General features: G+C 37.9%; 1 protein-coding gene across 1 annotated transcript in view; it reads right to left on the reverse strand.

Annotated features, from left to right (window-relative positions):
- Positions 1-2,560: 2,560 nt before the first annotated feature.
- The window catches only part of LOC126366842 (uncharacterized), a 46,411-nt gene continuing 29,280 nt past the window's right edge, over positions 2,561-19,691 (reverse strand). Inside the window, exons 3-6 of the mRNA XM_050010174.1 lie at positions 17,100-17,235; positions 16,447-16,580; positions 13,931-14,132; positions 2,561-4,831 (exon numbers count right to left, since the gene is read on the reverse strand). Coding sequence (XP_049866131.1) covers positions 4,734-4,831; positions 13,931-14,132; positions 16,447-16,580; positions 17,100-17,235 — 570 coding nt within the window. The 3' untranslated portion in view covers positions 2,561-4,733. The remainder of the gene's footprint in view (positions 4,832-13,930; positions 14,133-16,446; positions 16,581-17,099; positions 17,236-19,691) is intronic.

The following is a 19,691-nucleotide window of genomic DNA, read 5'->3' on the forward strand; positions in this document are numbered from 1 at the left end:
TTTGTATTTCATTGAACACGAGTTAATCCCACACGAATTGTAATAAATTTGTTCATGTTTGGCGATAATTTATTGTCTGCCGTAACGACTGACTAGGCAATGAAGAGATGTTAAAAATAAATGGAAATGTCATCGGTAACGTGGGAAAACATGGTCTGGTGTTTACTGTCGAAAATTGAATGAAAACTGGCACATGCGATACGAACTTTCAGAAAAAACTGCGTGTCTGAAACCTTTACTTCAAAATCTGTCTGCCTCTCATCCAAAAAATAAGGCAGCTTATTCTAATTGAGATTATGTATCTCTATTTGGTGATCAGATGATAAATGCTATGTCAGGGATCTCTGACTTATACATTTTTTTTATATATTTTATTTAATAAAGGACTTGGACTTATACATTGTTTTAAGTTTACGCGGTTATTATCATAATTAAAACACAAAATAACGGGTTCTTTCCGCGTTTAAAGTAGGGTTCTCATATCCCTACTTTAAACGCGGAAAGAACCCGTTATTATGTGTTTTAATTATGATCTCTGACTTCCCTGAAATTACAATCAGGCGACAAAAGAAGAAGTTCAACTCAATGTGAAAACACTTTTAGAATTTTATTAATAATCAGTTTTCTAATAGCGCAGCTTAAGGATTTTAAGCAAGTTTATGACTACATACAATCTAAGTCTTCAAGGCTAGATTGAAAAAGGATGTCCTATGTACTTAGGTATATGTCACCTAACAAATAAACAAGAAAAAACTTGATACTCGATTTCACAGCAGATCGGTTCTCATGCGAAAATCATCCGCCTTATTATAGACGGACGATATACCCTATCTAATATGATTGAAAGTTCAATTTGCCGTCGGAATACCACAAAAGCTTCGTAAACAAGCGTGTAGGGTAGCTGACAAAAGAAGTGAAGATACGGGCTCGGGCTATTTGTACGAGATGGCAGGATAAAATTGTGCTCCCGGAACTTTTAGAGGGATTTACTAGTACGACTCAAAAGGTTTCCGAGTAAAGAATTGAAGAGCATTTTTGGGATTAAAACTGCGAAAATTTGAAAAGTGTCTTCGTCGGATCGATGGGACGAATTTGATAGTGGGCGACGCATATACTTAGTGGGAATGGTTTGTGTGTAACAAAGCGAACTAGGTTTTCGGAAGCAAAGCCAAAACGATTTATAGTAAGTTATAGTGTAGAAACTTACTGTACCTACGTCTGTGTCTCTTAAACTCTCTCCCTCTCTCTCCCTCTCTCTCTCTCTCTCACCCACACCCTCACACATAAACTATAACACAGTAAAACCTGGTTAAGTGAGACAACAAGGGACCTGCAATGTTGTTTCACTTATAGAGGTGTTCCACTTACCCAGTGTCTCAGATATACAGGTATAAATAAATATCTGTCTCATTTACAGAGGGTTCCATTAATAGAGGTGAGAATATAGGTTATTTCAGTTATACAGGTGCGATCATTAAATAAAATAACGTGTTATGTATTTTACAAATAAACATCTGTATGATAGTAAAGCGAAACTAAAAATGAAGGTAATTGAAGCTCAAAATTTGTACTTACGTACTTGGAATTACGTGTGGAATTTGTGGGTAGAATAAGAATGAGTAAACAAACAATGTTATCTCAGTTACAGAGGTTTATGCATATAAAATTTACTCGCTGTCTCAGTTATAGAGGTAATTATTACGATAAATTGAAAGAACGAATCCCAGATATAGAGGCTTACCTCGTCCCACTAACAGAGGTAATTCAGTGCCAAAGTGTTGGGACCTCAGCATGAGTTCCAGTTATGTAGGTTTCTCACTTATCCAGGTCCCACTAAACCAAGTTTCACTGTATATATAATAGTGTTTTTTTGTTCAGTCTCCGACCGATTTAAGCCATGGCGACCACTTCGACTCCTAGTGGGCACGACGCTGATGCGCTCGAAGATGGCAGGGGGGCGGGCCTTCAACTCATCACTTTTAGCGTCGAGGTCTGCCGTGCGTTGTTGCTCGAACTCGTGTACTCGCCACATCACCAGCTTGCGCCATTCTGGGCGCTGTGTTGCCAAACCCTCCCACTGAGAAGGCTCAATGTTGCATCTTTTCTTACAGGGAAGTACATCCCAGGTGAAAGGTGTTTAGGTCGTCTTTATTTTGACCAGAATATCTAAATATTAATTACCTTTCTTTACAAACTCTACACCTTAAATTCGCTTCGGAAACCTGTTACATTCATCGTTTTTTTCAAGAATTACCTATAATCTTTATGACCTCTATTGAAGCATACTAAGTAGTTATCTGAGTGTTTATTTCTACTGTTCTTTTATTTTTATTTAAAAATAATAATAGGTAACTAGTGTTATCGACAGTATGGAACTTTCTGGGCTTTTAGTATCTACGATATCGATAAGTTCATATATGGAACGCCGAATCGTATGACACAGATGTATGAGGCGTATGGTGGTGGTGATATGTGTTATATTATGTAAAATAAAACCATTAAATATGTTCATAATAATTATTTATTTCAACGAAATCATATCAGTAAATTACTAATTACATTACACGATAAACAACAAAAGCAAATGTGTTTCTATACTTTTATTATTTACATTTTGGGATTTGGTAAAAATATGCAAATTATTATAAGGGATACGTTTAGATATGTACCAAATGTATGACATTGAGACCTGATTTGAATAGAACGTTAACAAATATTAAAAAAGAATAATTAATAAATATATACTTTTTGAAAGTATATAAGTAGGCATATTCGATGAAAAATTTTAAAGCATAAAGTATACTTGTCTCGCCAATAAGATTTAAACATGAATAGCTCTTTTAAAATTTAGAAAATTTCACAGTCAAATCATTTAACGAACAGGAAACTACATAACAGTTTGTACAATCTATATATTTATAATATATTTTGTTACAAAAGAAGTTCCATTTATAGTTATTTAGAGTTATATTTACATCAGTTAAATTAAGATATTACCTAAGAAGGCGACTCTAGACTTTCTTACTTATTTACATTATAAACGTATGTAAAAAGCTTCAAAATTTATTTCAAAACATAAATATTTGAAGTCAACGGCTTTCGCTACAAAAATACAATAATGCGATCTTCAAATGAAACGTAATAAGTACTATTTTAACAATTCAGTTACAGATATGTTTCAATTACTTATCAATTTGACTAAAGATTTTTAAATTGAATGACTACCTAATTCCATTTTAAGTAAGTAAGAGGCGGCGTTTTGAGAAAACCTGACGTGACGTGGTGATTTTAGCGCATTGGAACATTATATTAAGCTTGGTCCATACCACATTTATCACTGCGGCGTATCGTGTCCCCGAATCATGTCCTTGTATCGTTATGACGTCATGATACGCCTCGGTGATACTAATACGGAAAAATATACATTATATGGATCACTGGATCCAGCTTAGATACATTCATAATTACACATAATATTTTTTGTGACTCGATGTTCCATTGCACGAAACGGTTTTCCTAAAACGTTACCTAAATGTGCTGCTGTAATGCTCAAATTAAATAATTTAAATTCTTAAAAAATACCTTTTCCATTGTTTAGCATTTTTTTTATTAAGAAATAATTTATTGTCAAGTTTAAGAGACTGAGCCTTAAAGTAGGTATAATTGACTATTGATACGTATAGCTTTTTAAGTTCACAGTGATTATGTAAGTACCTACTATGTTTATTTTGTGCAAGTATAATTGGTTTATTCACAATCTATGGATTGACGTTGTGATACATAGTGATCCATCACAGTATTTATGAGCTAAGTATCTATGAAAAAGCAAAATCTGATATGTTTATTGGTCCATAAAAAAAAAATATGGTATTATTTCTAGCGTAATATTTCAATAATAAAAATGACTTGTAAAGAAATTCCAACCCACCACACTTATTAAGCAAAACCCATCATCTTCCTAGCGTTATACTGTTTTCACAGGGTCCGCTTACCTAACCTGAAGATTCGACAGGCTGCCTGTCGGATCTTCCAACCCGAAGGGAAAACCAGCCCAATACAGGTTAGGTCACATACCGCTGAAACGCATTTCTCTGGAATGTGGGTTTCCTCACGAAAGGTGTGGGTTTATTCACCGTTGTGCGCGTGATAATCATTTATGATCCAAATATGAATTCGAAGACAAGTTTGAAAATCATTGGTTTAGGCCTGTGCTGGGATTTGAACCTGTGACCTCAACGTGAGAGTCAAGCGTTCTCCAACTGGGCTACCACGGCTCATGAAGCAAAACTAAATTTCATTTGTATATTTATGCTATCAATTTATTCATTGTATCACTGTGCATGAATATATTTCTTACCACCATAATTACCCAAACATTTTATTAATTAGACAGTATGTTAGAGAGACAACACGCGCGTTACCAGTCCGTTGCTACGTCGCAACGCTGCAACTTAAACGTAATCAATGCCACGACGTCGCAACGCTCGCTCAAAATGTCATGTGGTCGCACTCTTATTTGCCAAGCCATGGTAATCTCAGTAGCTATTGATAATTTGAACAATACAGCAACATTACTATGCAACGCAAGTAACGAAATCTCAACGAAACTAAAATCCGACTAAACCCATTACACGATAACTTGACTATCCTTATTCATAGTCCACTGGGGATAAATTCTCAGAGCCTTTGATTACTAAATCACGTTTTGTTAATAAAATACCAGAGGTAATTCATCACGTTGTTGATTTAATTAGAGGGAAGTAGAGGGCAAGGGAAAGTGTTAACAATGTTAGATGAAGACTGGGTGTCGACGTGCTCGTAGAACTCCTCACTGGAACAAACAAGGGAATATTAATAGAGTACTTAACTACTTTTTATACGTGATTTATGGTAAAGCTCTCCGGTTGATTGAGGGGAGGCCTGTGCTCAGCAGTGGGACGTATATAGGCTGTTTATGTTTAAGGTAAAGCTGCAGATGGCAGTCACAGCTTGATATAACATAACATAGACGACTTCCGTGGTCCACTGGTTGAGCGTTGAGTCCACGATCCGGAGGTTTCGGGTTCGAATCCCGATGGGAACATAATCACAAAAACCCTTGGGGCACTACAAAGGGATAGTTTGGTTTCATTGCAAGCTGATCTGATTTGACCTGATTGTCCGGAAGATGATCTGTTCTTCGGAAGGCACATGCAGGTGGTCTTGGCTACTATTTACTTGTGTAAGTATGTAGCCATGTCCTTTCACCCTGACGCTAACCCTAGTAATTGAGGTTGGTCATTGATCTCACAAGCCACTCGAGATAAGAACACTTAATAATTATAAGCTCTGTTACTATATCGAAATTGTGGTAGTCAGAGGTACATCCAAGGCAAGATGAACAAGTACGCTCGGTGAGGTGTGCTACCTCAGCTTTCTGTTAGAGCCACGTGATAGCTGGTGAGCCGTATCACCGCTTGTATAATAAAGAAAAACTACTTTTATACGTCGCATTCGGTAGATAAATGTCAAAAAATTAAGGATTAACGTCTAGCACGACGGGAGTTGAGCAACGGGATGGTCATATTTAATTTAATGGTTTATATTATCCATCTATCCAGGTACAAATGGCTAGAGACTGTCTTTTTTTGGGAGCGTTGAGGGTTCTCACCTGGTACAAAATATGAAACTTACAGGTCTGAGGCTGCCCAGTTGGTATGACCTCGGCTCAGGGCGTTTAGAGCGTTTTAATATTTGAAAGAATTGACCCTAGTGGCGACAAGCGCTGAATGAGGGAAATAGTCGACCACGCCGGCGGGGTCGGTATCGGTATTCTGCTCACTGATGGCTGTAGCAATCCTGATAGGATCACACCGACTGACACTATTAGTTGAGGGTACATTGGGAAGTCTAAGTGGTGACACTCCGCCGAGCTATATAATATCGCCACTACGCGAAGTCGCTAAAATATTAGCATTGCAACGACGCAACGGGCCAATAACGCCCAAAAAAGTAATTATCAGGGTTAAATTATAAGACATGCTCCGAACTAATTAGACGCTATCTGAGTTCGCCTTTGTTTTGCCCATTTTTGCGTCAGCCTTTTGTGTGTCGGGTAACGGCGTCTATTTCTTATCGATGCCTGTTAGAGATTTTGTGCCTTGGAATTCCAGCCAACACCAGCAGTATTGTAGAGCTAAGGTCTACAATACGGCTTTTACGTTAAGGACTTATTATTCTAGACTTTTTAATTTAGTACCTATGGCTGTAAATTGAGGAGCTCGGTGGCGCAGCGGTCAACGCGCTCGGTCTGCGATTGTTGAAGTTAAGCAACTTTCGCAAAGGCCGGTCATAGGATGGGTGACCACAAAAAAAAGTTTTCATCTCGAGCTCCTCCGTGCTTCGGAAGGCACGTTAAGCCGTTGGTCTCGGCTGCATTAGCAGTCGTTAATAACCATCAATCCGCACTGGGCCCGCGTGATGGTTTAAGGCCCGATCTCCCTATCCATCCATAGGGAAGGCCCGTGCCCCAGCAGTGGGGACGTTAATGGGCTGATGATGATGGCTGTAAATAACTCTGTCAGACCACTGTAAGTTACAGAATGGCAAAAGCGTTAGTTCTATTTAGGCGAAAATAGATCACTTATCCATTAAAACTCATAACTTTTAGAGACGGTTTAAGAATACTTTACTGAAATGGAATGAGTCGTGTCGCTGGCACGGATTATAGAATAATACACATAGAACGGTAACTCTCAGCCCCACACTAATTCGTATTGGGACGACCCCATCCCGTTTGGGTCTTAGCTGCTAAGGAGTAAAGGAGAAATCGCGCGGACCGTTTCTCGCTCGCACTTATGCGTCGGAGGACTGAAATTTTGTATATTTAATATTGTGCCCCTGCCCTAAATCCAAAAGCCAACCTTAGGAAAACTTACCCATTAGCACGTATTATAAAGTCATAAAGACTATTTAGTTTCGGTAACAAAGTTTCATTATAATAAATGGCTGGGCTACAAATTTCCAACTGAACATTATACAGGTAACAGAATTACTGTAAGTTAAGCACAGTCTTCAAATAAACTAAGTTATACATGAATTTTGAATGGATGCGGGACTGTATTATATTTGAAGTTAACTGCACGAGAATATAATATATGACAAGTTTCTGAGGCTTGTTTTATGAAATATTATGTTCAGAAATAATGTTGGTAGGATTGACACTCGTACTTACTATTACTTGTAGATATATAAGTAAGTACTGTAGCGATAAAGAAGAGGAGTCGCTAACAATTAAATAAATTTAATAGGAAATGCAATTTAAGTAATTTAAATTAATATAGATTAACATGAACATAGTTAAAAGGTAACAACGGTAAAAAAGGATCGAACTTCACCTACCTCCGTTGATCAACGAAAGTTTTAAATATTATGCCGAAAGGTATACCAAACACAAACGATGCCGCACGGGGCTTTAAGAATTTTGAAAAGGCTTCCTAAATAAATATTAACAAATAGCGGAAATAATATTTAGAAAAACGTTCAGGAATATAAAAAGGAACACAAAAGCAATTTGGTTCTTCGCAGCCGTAGTTATTCCGTCGATCCGTCCGTCTTGTAGGGACCGTTGAAGCGATACAGCTTCAGGTCAGGAAACGGGTAACGGCAAGTGACAGGAACCGCAGAGTCGGAGCTATCGTAGCGACTTCGCAGTCACAACTCGAATCATATATAGGATCCGTGGGGATAGGACGGCTTCGCACACAATGTAGCTCCAGGTAAAAACCAAAACCCAAGGGGATTTCCCTTATCAGGGAAAATGAAATACTATAATTATATCACCAGAAATTACGTTTTACGTTTCACAATTAAAACAGCACATTTAAAAACACATACAGAACATTAAATTAGATTTTCCAGATAAAATACAAGAATACCAACAGTCAGCCACAAAGAATCAGCAAGTGGGATCTGCCAAAAAGCACTACGAAAATCGAGCGACGTCATGTACTTCGCACCACGCAGATTATCTAAAATATCTTGAATGCGGGGAAGCGGATAAGAGTCCCGAACTGTAACGCTATTCAGCTTGTGACTATCAACGCAGAAACGAACGCTACCGTCCTTTTTGGTAACCATCACGACTGGGCTGGCCCAAGGAGAACGAGAGGGACGTATGACACCTGCCTCAAGCATCTTATCTATCTCCTCGTTAAGGATCTGAAGCTTGGTTGGAGAAAGAGGATAATAACGTTGTTTAATAGGAGGGCCGACGGTATTAATCTTATGCGACAACCACGTAGTCTTCCCTAAACCAATCTTGTCCGAAGAAATCTCGCCGTATTCAACAATAACTTCAGCAAGAACCTTCTCTTGTTCCGGGGAAAGATCGACCCGAGGATAAGAAACTTCATTAATACAAACCGGTCCTGAAAAGGAACCGTTAGGAACGAACAAGTTGCCTGCTACTTTCTCATTAAAGGCAGCACTGAAAATAGAGGTGAGACCGAATTTGTCCCAAAACTCAATACCGAGAATAATATCAGACGTGATTGATTCAGCGATCAAAAACTTATGCAAGCAATCACGACCATTAAAAGAGACAGTAAGGGTGACTGACCCTAAAATGGTAATCGGCGCGTTATTAGCAGAAACGACCGGAGTACCAGAAAAACAACCATCAAAAGGAATGCCGATTTCACGCGCGAGTTTCGCGCTTAAAAGAGAAGTCTGAGCGCCTGAATCAAGAAGGGCTCTCAAACGACGATTAAAAATAAAAATATCAATAAAAAGACGATTATCACGCGTATTAGAATTAAGCACCGGGGAAATCGACTGGGAACAACCAGAACGACCCCGGTGGTTTACGAGTTTTTTGGTTGACTGTTGGTATTCTTGTATTTTATCTGGAAAATCTAATTTAATGTTCTGTATGTGTTTTTAAATGTGCTGTTTTAATTGTGAAACGTAAAACGTAATTTCTGGTGATATAATTATAGTATTTCATTTTCCCTGATAAGGGAAATCCCCTTGGGTTTTGGTTTTTACCTGGAGCTACATTGTGTGCGAAGCCGTCCTATCCCCACGGATCCTATATATGATTCGAGTTGTGACTGCGAAGTCGCTACGATAGCTCCGACTCTGCGGTTCCTGTCACTTGCCGTTACCCGTTTCCTGACCTGAAGCTGTATCGCTTCAACGGTCCCTACAAGACGGACGGATCGACGGAATAACTACGGCTGCGAAGAACCAAATTGCTTTTGTGTTCCTTTTTATATTCCTGAACGTTTTTCTAAATATTATTTCCGCTATTTGTTAATATTTATTTAGGAAGCCTTTTCAAAATTCTTAAAGCCCCGTGCGGCATCGTTTGTGTTTGGTATACCTTTCGGCATAATATTTAAAACTTTCGTTGATCAACGGAGGTAGGTGAAGTTCGATCCTTTTTTACCGTTGTTACCTTTTAACTATGTTCATGTTAATCTATATTAATTTAAATTACTTAAATTGCATTTCCTATTAAATTTATTTAATTGTTAGCGACTCCTCTTCTTTATCGCTACAGTACTTATGGTTCGCAAACATGCATACTTTGCTTTGTTTCTGATGAAATTGTCCTACGATATCGTATAAATGCAAAACAAAATGCAAGTACATGGCACGGTTTATGTTCTTGATTTTTCGAACATTATCTGTAACCGTTACTATAATTATTAATTATTTTGTTTTATTGTATCTGAGTTGTGGATTTGTGTCAGAGAGTGTGTGTGTGTGTGTGTGTGTGTATTTACGGATCTATAACTATTTTTACCGACTTCAAAAAAGGAGGAGGTTCTCAATTCGACCGTATATTTTTTTTTTTTTTTTTTTTTTTTTTTTTTTTATGTTTGTTCGGGCATATCTTCGTCGTATATGAACCGATTTTGATAATTCTTTTTTTGTTTGAAAGGAGATATACCCAAGGGGGTCCCATGTCAAGGAAGTCAGGATCTGATGATGGAAGACCAGAGAAATCGAGGGGAATTTTCAAAAATCGTAGGAGCGACTAGTGCGTTTGTAAAGTCATATTGATCGGATCGATCTTTAGGCTTCGAGAAAACTTCCCGACCTTCGAAAACTGGTCAGCATCAGGGAGATACCCTATGCCTGGCAAAACTATACAACCTGGAGCAATTTTTCTTTCACGAAACGTATTTAAATCTTGATCAAATTCAATCGCCGGTGCAAAAAAACAAAATGGCGGAAAAAAAAGATGGCCGCCATACAAAATTTTGTCGATTTTGGAAGAAGCCCGTTTGGGTAAAAATAATGTATGGGGCGCTTACTCAAAACGTCATGTAGAGTACGGAAATACTTTCTGGTCACCAAAAACTGCTCCGCATCAGAGAGATACTCTACGGCCTGGCAAAACTATCGCACGTGAACCAATATTTCTTTCAGAGCACTTATTTAAATCTTGGTCAAATTCCATAGCGCGTAAAAAAAAAACAAAATGGCGGAAAAACAAGATGGCCGCCATACACAATTTTGTTTTTTCAGAAAATGTCTCGGGATATAAAATATATATCGGGGTTGTGATCGGATCGTCATGTTAAGTATGGAAATACTTCCCGATTTTCGAAAACTGCTCCGCATCAGGGTGACACCCTACGGCCTGGCGAAACTATCACACCTGAACCAATTTTTCTTTCACGAAACCTATTTAAATCTTGGTCGAATTTAATGGCCGGTGAAAAAAATACAAAATGGCGAAAAAACAAGATGGCCGCCATACAAAATTTTGTTTTTCCAGAAAATGTCTTGGGGGTAAAAATGATGTATAGGGGTGTGATCGGAACGTCATCTTTGAAAACTGCTCCCAATCAGGGAGACATCCTACGGTCTGGCAAACCTATTGCACCTGGATTTTGTTTGTTTCCACGACACCCATTTAAATCTTGGTCAAATTCTGTCGCCGGTGAAAAAAAACAAAATGGCGGAATAACAAGATGGCCGCCATACGAAGAGGGACAGTTTCGAATAAACAGGACACGCGAGCTGCTTTAGCAGCGAGCGAACCACGCGAAATCTACTGTATCTATATGTATATGTATGCGTGAGTGTATATGATAGCAGCTTCCACTGACAACCACATGTGTGTATGTACACATACACATGTGTGTGTGTGTGTGTGCGTGTGTGTGCGCGCGCGCGCGTGTGTGTGTGTGTGTGTGTGCGTGTGTCTGTGTGTGTGCGTGTGTACGTGCGCGTGTGCTCGTGTGCGTTAGCGCGTGTGTGTGTAAACATGTTCATCAATAATAATTGTGATCACTACTAATAATATATTATATTATTATATATGAATATAAATCAGAAAATCTGTCTGTCTGCATCCTTGCTCGGTCTAACCATCACTTAAAATCGTAAAATAAAATAAAATTTTTAACAAAAAAAAACCGACTTCAAACGCAAAACTAAAAAGCAATAAATAAATTTACTTCGCACAAAGTAATTAGTACGTATTTTCAATTAGTTAATTAATTTATAATTCTGAAGTCGGTGCCAAGTAAATGCTACAACAACCCTACTACAATATCAAATTACTATGTACACACAATATTGTTTAATACCCATATCAAAGCAATTACAAAACAATGTCAAACAAAAAATTACAAAACAATCAGTATTGAAAAATATATGAATCGGTACTTCGTTGTAGCATTTCCTTGGCACCGGCTTCAGAATTATAAATTAATTAACTAATTGAAAATACGTACTAATTACTTTGTGCGAAGTAAATTTATTTATTGCTTTTTAGTTTTGCGTTTGAAGTCGGTTTTTTTTTGTTAAAAATTTTATTAGAAAAATATTTTATCCCATCGGTCATATTATGTACCTATTGACGTTAATGGCCATCATGTTAGATAGAAAAAATTGCAATCAGATTCAATCTGTCTAACATGCCCGCAATAATAAGCATCGATATATAATATCGTAATAATCATATTATTTTTTCTATTTCATTGTCAAGTATTCAGTTGGTTATCTATTAAGATGTTTTTCGAAATCTCAGATGTTATTTTTAAGTAAAACCCACATCTGGTTTGTTTTTACAGATCATCATCGTTTTCCCGTTTTCATAGAATCCGCTTACCTAATTTGACAGGTCCGTTTTTTTGCAGAATCGACTGCCTGTCTGACCGACCAAGCCACGAAGGGAAAACCAGCCCAATACAGGTTAGGTCACATACCTCTAAAAGGTTCTTCATCACTAAGCACGTGATAATTATTATGATCCAAACTTGAATGATAATATAAATTCGAAAATCATTGGTTGAAATGTGTTGGTTTATTATTATGTTTACTACAGTTAAACTGTTAAATATTAATTCAATCTGAATACTTTGTTCTGTAAATAATATTATGACGATCAATTACTTAGTTTCAATTATTAATTTTAATTTAAACGTATCCATTTTATCAATCCAATAATAATTCCAAGATATCCAAAAAAATCCAATTCAGCATTGTTGAAACGTATTTTAATAACGAAATATTTTATCAAAAATTTATTATGCAAATCGTTATAGCATTTCTCTTATTAGGGGTTATTGAATACGTACTGATATTTTTCGATTTATTAAACACTGGTATTAATGGTAATCAGATTACGCAGAATATTTCATTACGGATGAAGGGTATTCATTATTAAGACAGGTAACATCTGTTGTCTGTCTGTATTATGTTTACTCGAGGTGTCTAGGGCAGCCTGTATGGAGGTGGAAGAGATAGCATCCCACGTCCTAATGAAGTGTTCAAGTCGTGAACTACCAGGACTACGTCCTGACGGGGTGCCTTCCCGATGTCTTATCGTACGTACGTACGTCGAGTTACGGAAAACGGGCAAATACCATTTGGGTGATAATCGTTAGTACCTTCGTTTACTCTTATGATTGTTTTGTATGGATAGAACTAAACACTATGAAATAGACCACACGGGCGTTGCCACTCTGGATCGTTTCTTTTTGATATAACTTATTGTAGCCACAGGTGGCTGTAACTACGTGACCGGACAAATGGGGAGCTCAGAGGGTGCCCAGTCGGGAGTGAACCTCTGCTCAGGGCGACGTCTGAGAGCATTACGTATATATTTGAAAGATTTTATCGGTAAGCGCCAAATGAAATAAAATTGTCGAACACGCCGGCGGGGTTAGTATCCACTGCATCGTCGCATCGATTTCAAAGTACTAAGTTATGAATTTATCATAAAACGATGGATTGCAATCCTAAACGCAAATATAATGAAAATTAGGGTCATATTGACCACTGAAGTCACGTGACTTAACACGTTCAGCAACACAACGTTTACCAGGCGATATACAAAGTTCACGTGTTACACTATCATGAATGAAAGGTCAATGACATATTCTGTACACAGTCCCAAGATAGAACCAGTGAGAATTTTTGCAACAGTGTCATGGTAGAACTGCACCGTGGAACTTGTGAGAATAGATATAGTGGTGCATAAATCCACCATGAAACTGCTATGCGATTCTCTAAAATTAATTTCGCCGCCATCCGTTCGTCGATGAAGCTTTGAAATGTTGACTATGTCTTCAAAAAACAAAAACTATCAATATACTTCGCCTTTTTTCACGCCGCCGCGGACACTATTTGCCATCTGTTAAAATGACAAATAACAATATTGCTTTTTAGATTAATTGTTTCGATGTGGCCTGTTTAATCCACCTGGTATCAGTATCTCTAGAGATTCGCTCGATTCCTCCTTCATTACGCGAACAGCTCAAGAATGGAATTCTTTTCCTGCGTCATAGTTCATCGATACATATAATTTGCACTGTTTGAGTTTGCGTGTTCCATCTTAGACCACATCACTGCTTGAGATCAAATTGGCAACTCAAAAAAATACTGCTGTAACATGGTAACACAATTTCGATTTTTTTTTACTCACCTAGCAACATCGCCTCCTTGCTATCGGCAAGTTGACTACCAACTACAGCCTCGCTGCCTTCCCGCCAAGAAGGAGCGACGCGTGCTGTACACCGCACCTGCATCGTTCGCCCCAATGGCACATGAAGACCTAAGGCCGTCGAAAGCAGACCATGTGCATGCTGTGTGGGTGGGTATTCCACGAGGAGGTTTGAGTCTGCGACCTGTGGAAAATGGCTTTGGTTAGTTCCATCATTCATTCACACAGGGTACAAGTACGTAATATATATTTGCTAAATTAGTTTATATTGATAATTTAATTACGAAAGTAAAAATATCTGTATCTCGATTTTCATCTTTTCATGCTTAGGTAAACCGCTGGACTGATTAAATTTGTAAGTTGGCACTTTTGAAAGTTACTTTTAAATGTGAATTTTTAAAGACTTTTTCGTCCCTTACCACGGTTCTTCATAATACATTCTAACTAGAGAGATCTCTAGATTTTATACTTAATGTTTTAAAAATAGCTGGTGACGTGTAGAGTGTACATGATATTACTATAAACCTCTGCTTATTTCTTCAAGGCGTGAAGCTCTACATTATTGTTATATTAAATACTTTTTCTCGTGCGTATAACAAAGTTAGTCACCCTTTGATTTACATTATTACTGGTTGTGTGGAAGAAATTGCTGCTTAGCAATAAGGCGGCCAGATTGTACTGTATCTTTCGTCCATGTGTGTAAAACCTTTTGTATGTTATGTGCCATACAAAATATTACCTTTTAATTTTGAAATTGTATTTTTTTTGTGTTTTTCATGTTATTTATGGTCTTATTTGTCTTTTTGTATCTTTTTTCATTCATTGTTTATTTTTGTTGTATTAGTTTTTATATTGTTTTTCTCGACATATATCGCATTGGGCATAAATAAATAAATTACCTATAATTTATCATTATTAAGTTTAATTAAATCCTTAATAGTAAGGGTTTCACTTACAGCTGTAACTGTTATTAAGTCATGTCAAAACATGATACGCGGACTCTCGGTAATTGAGGACAAGTTTTCCAATTTGTAAAGTTAAGATAGCATTACCGTAAACTTGGAATGGGCCCTTCCCTAATCATAAATTGCTAGTTACTTGCTAATAATGGGCTGTAGTAGTTACCCTCAGTTTCACCCTCGTAAGGGGTTGACTTTTTAAAAACTCCCTAATAGTAGGGAGAGCAGGGAGGGGGGAAAGACCAGTAGTCTGATAGCTAACTGTAAACTAGAAACATTATATTAGTTACAAATCTTTCGCACACACATTACAAATCTTTTGTTTTTTGTTTGTTATACCTACGCAATTTTTTAGTCATAGAAATAAAAAATATGTTTTATCGCGCCCATGTGTTCGTACAAAATGTGGTGTTATAAAAATACAGAAGTAAGTATTGCAGTATCATCATGGACCCGGTAAGGGGACTGCAACTAGTAGAGAGGACAACATACTTAATTATTAGTCAGTAATAAAATTTATATTTATCATACTATATTTGAAGAATATTATTGCACTTATTATTTAAGTATTGCTTTATATGTTTATTATTAATTTATAAAATATTATTTAAAATTTTCATTTAATAAATTATTAATAATAATATTATCATTTAGATATTCATTAACTGTGTAATAGCTTGTAGTGATAAGTCGTGTCGTTTAGTCCACTTCCCGGATAAGTGATAACTTTAGTCGTTTTATAAACGAATTTTTGCTGGTTTAATTTTTAAAAGTATTTAGTTACTAACTGTACATTTTTCATTGTTCGTGTAACTATGTTGGAAATAGAATTTCAATCGTTAACAAATACGTAGTAAAATTTTATACAAAATAAAATGTTGTCGGCTACTAAAAGTTAGCAGTTTATGAACAACACTTTATTTATAAGAGAGAGGGAATATTTAATCAGTTTTAAAGTTCCTAACATAAATAATAATTTACGTTACAAGTTTGGGCTTTCTTGTGGAGTGCCCGTTAAACCCATAATCCTCAACTTGGTTTAAATTCCAAAATTAGTGTGGTGTACTTAAAACTGGATGTAAGTAATAAGTGCCTAAGTATAATATAATTACTTACCTCTCTAAGCCTACACTGACTATAAGCCCTAATAACAGGCAGGCATTTAGCCATATAATAAAATATCGTGAGGACCCACGAAAAGGGAAAAACGCTAGGGAGATTATGAGTTACATTATCAAAAGAAAATAACCTATATACACCTCACTGCTGGGCACAGGCTGGCCCTCAATCAACCGGAGGGGGTACGGAGTACTCCACCACGATTCTCCAGAGCGGATTGGTGAGGTGTTTGAGCCCGGGACCAATGGTTTAACGTGCCTGCCGAAACACGACACCATACTTTTTCGGGTAATTATTGCTTGCCCAAACAAAGTCCCCATCGGGAATCGAACCCGGGCCTCCAGATCGTAAGCCTAACTTTCTAACCACTATACTATGCGGGCTGTTTTATTATTAGTTAGAATCATTGTTCATTCTTACCTTTTCTCCATCTATGTCCCAGCTAAGTACAGCCGCAGGGTACGATCGTCCTGAAGTACAGTTTAGGAATAACGAGTCCCCTTTTCTGTTCTCCTGCTCATTCCCGCTTATTCTCGGCCCTTCCCGAGGCAGGTCTGTAAATAAAACTCAATAATAAGAAGACAAAAAAGCTACAGAGTGGGTTCCAGCAAATGCTGCCAGACGTCGGGGAAGGCCACGAAAAAGATGGCGCGACAAGTTAAACCGCTTTTCGAAACGGTGGCACGAACAAGCTGGGGACAGGGAGGAGTGGAAGAAGGGAAGAGAGGCCTTTGCCCTGCAGTGGGACATTGCGGACTTTCATAATAATAATAATAAGTCCGGGATTCCATAGTCCTGAGATATTGAAATGACAAGCGTAAATATCAAAAGTCATAATATGTAGATACACAATAAAACATAACAAAAGAACATACAATATTTGCTTTGGAATTGCGTTCGACCATAATTTCACATAGTAAGTGTGTCTATTCGTGATATTCTCTAAAACAATAAAAGCGTATTTCCTCGGCCTCCAACCAGTACTGATACCGCTGTTGCCCGGAATCAGCGGTGCGCTTTTGAAGTAGCGGCGCCTACTCGCCTATAAAATTTAAAAATAATAAATAACTTACAGATAACTTCCATCCGGCCTTCACCGGCCGCGGACGCGAAGCTTGGCGCCTCCGCCGACACTTCACACCGGTAGAGCCCCGTAGATTTGAGGGTCACCTGGTGCAGCACCACTCTGCTGTCATCCGATTTTTGTAGCTGCAGAAAAATATAAAGAATTAGCTGCAAACTCCATAGCGGTGTTAAATCGGTAGTTTAAATAAAACCAATAATATCAATAGCCTATGTCAGTAGTAGGGTGATTCTTATTCTTACGTTTTTTTTTGTGAGTTGTAAGAATTGTATATGTTTTTTAAGAAAATCAGTGACCCCTGAATTATTTTACTTAGGTAATTACTTCTAGTATCGTGTCCGGATATAATTTTTGCCATAAAATTATTAGATATTATATTTAAAAAAATTAGAAGTCATAAATGTCACGGAACGTGTCGTGTGAGATTGCCAGAATTGCAGATAAAATGTTTTTTTCTGAAGATGTGGCATGTTATTTTTCGAAATATTACAATAACTATGCAAGAGGAACCTTTGTTCTATAAGACTGTTTAACAAAATATATAAATAATGCACACTATTTATGATTTTCAACAACATACATTTTGTGAGCAGTTTTTGTGTCACAACCGTGTGCGACTCTTTAAAATTACAATACTCTGTAGAAATAAATCTGTGACATTGGCAACCCTTTCTAAGTTTTTTTAGAACGGCAACAATATGTTCTTGTCAGTATTGCAAATGGCTAAGAGCGTTGAGACCAGTATAAAATCAATCTGCTTTTACATTTTTAAAAAAGGACAACCTTAACTCGTCAACGCCGTGTTAGAGTTTTAAATTTAAGTATCAGTGTTACACTATTGTTTGAAATATAATATGCACGTCATACAGTGTAGTTTAAAATAATTACTTAAGATTTGCAGTATCGTGGATAGCTTTTGGGTTATATCGAACACGTTTCAAATTGTCACGACCATGTAATGATAAAAATGTCACAGCCGTAGACATTTTAAACACATGGTTGTGACATATACTGCATGATCGTGACATTCTTTTTTATTTCAATAATTTAGTGGGTTTTGTTGCTTTTATTTATAAATTATATTATTGTTTACTTACTTTACTAGTCCATATAGATCCCAGTACTGGGCAAGGGCCTCTTCCAAGATATTTGGAAGGAATTTATTCATAGCCACACTAAGCAGGGGTTTTTTAGCCGGTTGTATGGTATTGTTACGGAAGTGGATTTCGGGATTGGAACGAAACTCACTGAGTTCAAGGAGAAATATTTGTTGGTCAAATTGTTAGTATAAATAACGACAACCCTGATACCCCTTGCTACGCTAAATTTACTAAGAAGAAGTATCATAGCGTGATATCAGGACACACGGTCTTTACCTGGAATAGCAAGTATTCTGCAGATCTTGGCCCTGAAGTTCCCAGTACAAATAACCTCCTTAGAGGAGGCATCGACAGCTATTAACTCCCTCACGGATCACGTGAGGTCGGTTTTGAACGAAACTTCAAAACAGGTTCCGGAGATGGAAGACCATATCGCTGGAAACTGCCTACCGATATCCAAACGCAGCCACCCGCGCATATGATTCCAATCGCACCGAGGAATGTCGCCATTATTTGTGTCTCTAGCAGCATACTGTAAGAAAACGTATTAATGACATGCGACAGAATCGGTGGGATAATCTTTTGAGAGGAATTGAGCTTCACCACCAGTCTATCTGGCAGCTGTCTAGGTCTCTTCAAAAGGATACGGTTTTACCTCTCAATAGGCCTAACCAACCCCCCGCTTTTGACGATGACAAAAAAGCCGAATGCCTTGCCGACAGTCTCGAAGCCCAATGTTCGCCCAGCACTCTCCCTATCGATCGTAGGCACCGCTCAACGGTGAACTCTGAAGTTCAGTACCTCCGTGTACCTCCCACCGATCCTTCTCTTCCACAGGTCACTAAGAAAGAGGTACTAGATATCATTAAAAATCTTCATACCCGAAAAGCCTCTGGCTCAGACGGTATCACGAATCGTGTCCTTAAAAACTTCGGTGCTCCCCTCATCTGTTTACTAACGGCAATATTCAACGTCGCCATGATCAACTTCGTCTTTCCACAGCGGTGGAAAGAAGCAATTGTAATTGGTATACCAAAGCCTGGGAAACCTAAAAACGAACCTTCGAGTTACCGCCCCATAAGTCTCCTCAATACCATGGGGAAAATTTATGAGCGGCTCATATTTGCTAGATTACGGGACTACGCCGAATCCAATAGTCTTATTCCACTACAGCAGTTGGTTTTAGAACTAAACACTCCTGCGTTCAACAAGTGCACCGTATTATTGAACATATCTCTAGTAGGTTAAACTTAAAAAACCTGTCGCTACGGGAGCGCTCTTCTTCGATGTGGCGAAAGCGTATGACAAAGTCTGGCACAACGGCTTGATCTACAAGCTTTATTTACTGGGAGTGCCAGACCGTCTCGTGCACATCATACGAGACTTCCTCTCAAATCGAACCTTTCGCTACCGCGAGGAAGGGACGCTCTCGTCACCGCACCCGATACATGGCGGAGTCCCACAAGGCTCCGTCCTCTCCC

The sequence above is a fragment of the Pectinophora gossypiella genome, chromosome 5 (genome assembly GCF_024362695.1).
Source record: "Pectinophora gossypiella chromosome 5, ilPecGoss1.1, whole genome shotgun sequence".
In the NCBI taxonomy this organism is placed as follows: domain Eukaryota; kingdom Metazoa; phylum Arthropoda; class Insecta; order Lepidoptera; family Gelechiidae; genus Pectinophora; species Pectinophora gossypiella.